Source organism: Tupaia chinensis, unplaced genomic scaffold, assembly GCF_000334495.1.
Source record: "Tupaia chinensis unplaced genomic scaffold, TupChi_1.0 Scaffold000605_1, whole genome shotgun sequence".
Lineage (NCBI taxonomy): Eukaryota > Metazoa > Chordata > Mammalia > Scandentia > Tupaiidae > Tupaia > Tupaia belangeri.
The window spans coordinates 3,144,173-3,147,034 of NW_006160123.1; the positions used below are offsets into that span (position 1 = coordinate 3,144,173).

The 2,862-nt window shown below is 58.4% G+C and overlaps 1 protein-coding gene across 1 annotated transcript in view; it reads right to left on the bottom strand.

The window, feature by feature from the left end:
* Positions 1–6: 6 nt before the first annotated feature.
* IVD (isovaleryl-CoA dehydrogenase) overlaps positions 7–2,862 on the bottom strand; it is a gene marked incomplete at its 5' end in the record, with an annotated part of 17,899 nt that continues 15,043 nt past the window's right edge. The window contains 4 exon segments of the mRNA XM_006158724.3: positions 7–358; positions 913–985; positions 1,084–1,188; positions 2,446–2,527. Coding sequence (XP_006158786.2) covers positions 225–358; positions 913–985; positions 1,084–1,188; positions 2,446–2,527 — 394 coding nt within the window.

The following is a 2,862-nucleotide window of genomic DNA, read 5'->3' on the forward strand; positions in this document are numbered from 1 at the left end:
GTCCACTGTAAGCCCTGGAGCCCTCTTCGGGCTGGCTGCCCCTGCCGTGAGGCCCACGGAACTTGGCAGCCATCGTGAAGAACTCAGCTGCAGGTGGAGGCCAGATTACTGGCACAAGAAGCGCATCTAAGCAGCAGGCCGGCCCCGGGCAGGGTAGGAGGGTTGCCGGGTCTTCACTTCCAAGAAAGGCCTCGAGGTGCTGGCAAGAGGAGTAGGACGTGGAGCTAGTGGAAGTCTGCGTTGAAGGCTCTGCCGATGACCAGCCGCCTCACCTCACTGGTCCCGGCCCCGATCTCATACAGCTTGGCATCCCGAAGAAAGCGGCCCATGGGGAAGTCGTTGATGTAGCCATTGCCACCTGCAGCCAGGGTTTGGGCAAAGAGAACAGAACTTATGGGCAGGGGCAAATCTAGGAGTACAGACAGAGTCCGGGTCGCAGAGCTGGCCATGGGAGGGGCAGCTAATTAAAGAGAAGCAGCAAATGGTGGGCGGCGGGGGGTAACGGATGCCTTGCTGGGGGAGGTCAGGCAAAGGGTTGGGGCTGGAAGACTACCCACAGGGCCATAGGTGCCAGACAGAGAGCAAGAGAAACCCCTGGCAGACGTGGAAGGGGGTCTGGAAGATGCTGGCATGGCGGAGCTAGGGCCTCCGCTGCTCTTGAGCTCTCTGCAGCACTGAGACAAGGCCGTCCCATTCTCGCGGCACCTCTTTCCCAATTTCCAGTGTCCCTGAGACTAGGCAGAGAGGAAGGGGGCGTGTAGCTGCAGACAGTAGCAACTCCTGGCCTCGAGCCATTTTCTCACGGGCTTTTCCACTTCCTGTTACCGGGGCACACAGCTGAAGACGCCAGTGGACTGGCCTAGCTCACGCCCAGAGTGAGGTGCGATCCTGGGGGGTGGGGAGGGCACTCACCGAGACACTGGATCCCGTCCAGGGCTACCTGGGTGGCACACTCAGCTGCATAAAGAATCACAGCGGCGCAGTCCTGTGGGACGTTTGGGTCAGCGGGCCACCAGCACACAGAGCCCACGTCCCTGTAGCCAGCCGCTGGCCTGGCCCCTCTCCTCTGGGGCTGGCCCTCACCTTGGCAGTGCAGTGGCCCTCGTCGCAGGCCTTGGCGACGTTGTAGACGTACTGCCGAGACGACATGAGGCGGGTATACATGTTGGCCATCTTCCCCTGCATCAACTGGGCACAAGGTAGGTCACAGGTCAACATGCAGGAACGCTCTGCCTGGTTACTCAGCAGGTCAGCACTGGCTTCCTCACAGCCAGAACAGGAGAAGCGGGGGCACAGAGGGGAGATGGCACTTGCCTCAGGGGACATAGGAATGCAGGCCTGGGCTGAAGGTCAGTGAGCTGCTGTTCACTACCTCTGAGAGGCCCTGCCCGGAGGCACCGCCTGCCAACCTTCCTGCAGCTCCTTTGGACCGGGTCTGAAGAAATGCTTTGCCATTGCCTCCTCACAACTGGGCAGACAGAGCCCACTAACCGGGCAGACGGAGCCCCGCGGTACCAGACCAGCTGTGCCTAGCTCACGCTGGGTGAGAGGGTACGGACACCTCTCTAAGCCAGCCATGGGCTCCAGCAGTGGGAGCATCTGGGAGTGAGGCCCAGGGAGCTTGGCAGCCATTGTGGGAAAATCAGCTTTTGTTGCAGGCCAGAGACCAGATGCAAGAAGGGCAGCCGTGCACAGGCCGCCTCAGGCAGGTAGGAGAGCGGCCACCTCACGGCCTCCAAGAAAGGCCTCCTGGTGCCAGGGAGAGGGCAGGGGGGTGGAGGTCTGCAGTGCGGCTCTGCTGATGACCAGCCACGCCTCTCCTCTACGCCCTCCACAACCTACATGATTCGATTCCAGCCTTTTTGACTTTTCAGTTTTGCCAGAGGGTGTGTGCACTTGCCAGAGAGACAGAGAGAAGGGGAATGTGAAAAAGCACGCCTTGTGGGGGGTGGTCACGCTGCAATACCTTCTCCTTCATTTCTCTCGTTGGGAATTTGGGTTCACATACACATGGCATGTGTTCAAGTCGCTGAGTCAGAACTTGCACCATAAGGTTGGCCGTGTGGAATCCAGCTGCCCTAACCACTATGCCACCAGCTGGTTCCACCCTCCAACCTTTTTTTTTTCAAGAGAGATTTTGGCTACAGGGTGCCTGGACTTGCCAGAGAGAGAGAGAGAGAGAGAGAGAGAGATGGGAAGTGAGAAATCACTCCTAGGGAAGGTGGCCATGCCACAATCCCTTCTCCATTCTCTTGGAGTTTATAGGCACACATACACAAACATCTGGTGTAATTTTCAAGCTGCTGAGTCCAGGATTCAAACTGCAGTCAGCCATGTGGGATCCAATGCCTTAACCACGCCACCTGCTAGCCCATGCTTCCTCATTCTTTAAAGAAAACTTTAACCCAATGGAAGAGAATATTTCAGCAAAAGGATTCCACACACCTGGAAGAGGCCGATCTTCTGGCCAAAGGCTTCCCTCACGTGCAGGTAGGGGATGGTGTGGTCGAGGACGGCTTGCATGATCCTGCCGGAAGGAGAACAGGCACTGCAGAGGCACGTCACTGTGCCACCACTGCCAGGGGAGGTGGTGAAACCGACAGGCCTGGAGGGGAAGCTCAGTGAGATAAAGAGCCAGAATCCCAGGGAGAAAAGGAGCCTGGCCAGCCCTGCCCACTGGTGCTGGCTGCCCAGCACTGAGCCCTTCTTCTGAGAGCAGTGTCAGGAGGGGGGCCTCTGCAGGAAGTGGCGCTAGAGCTCAGGCACCTCGTTTCAGGTCCTGGTGAACTAGCTCCTCACCTAAGGTCTCCCTTCTGCGTGAAGAGAGTAAACACGGGAGGAAGAGGTCCTTTCTGTCTCTAG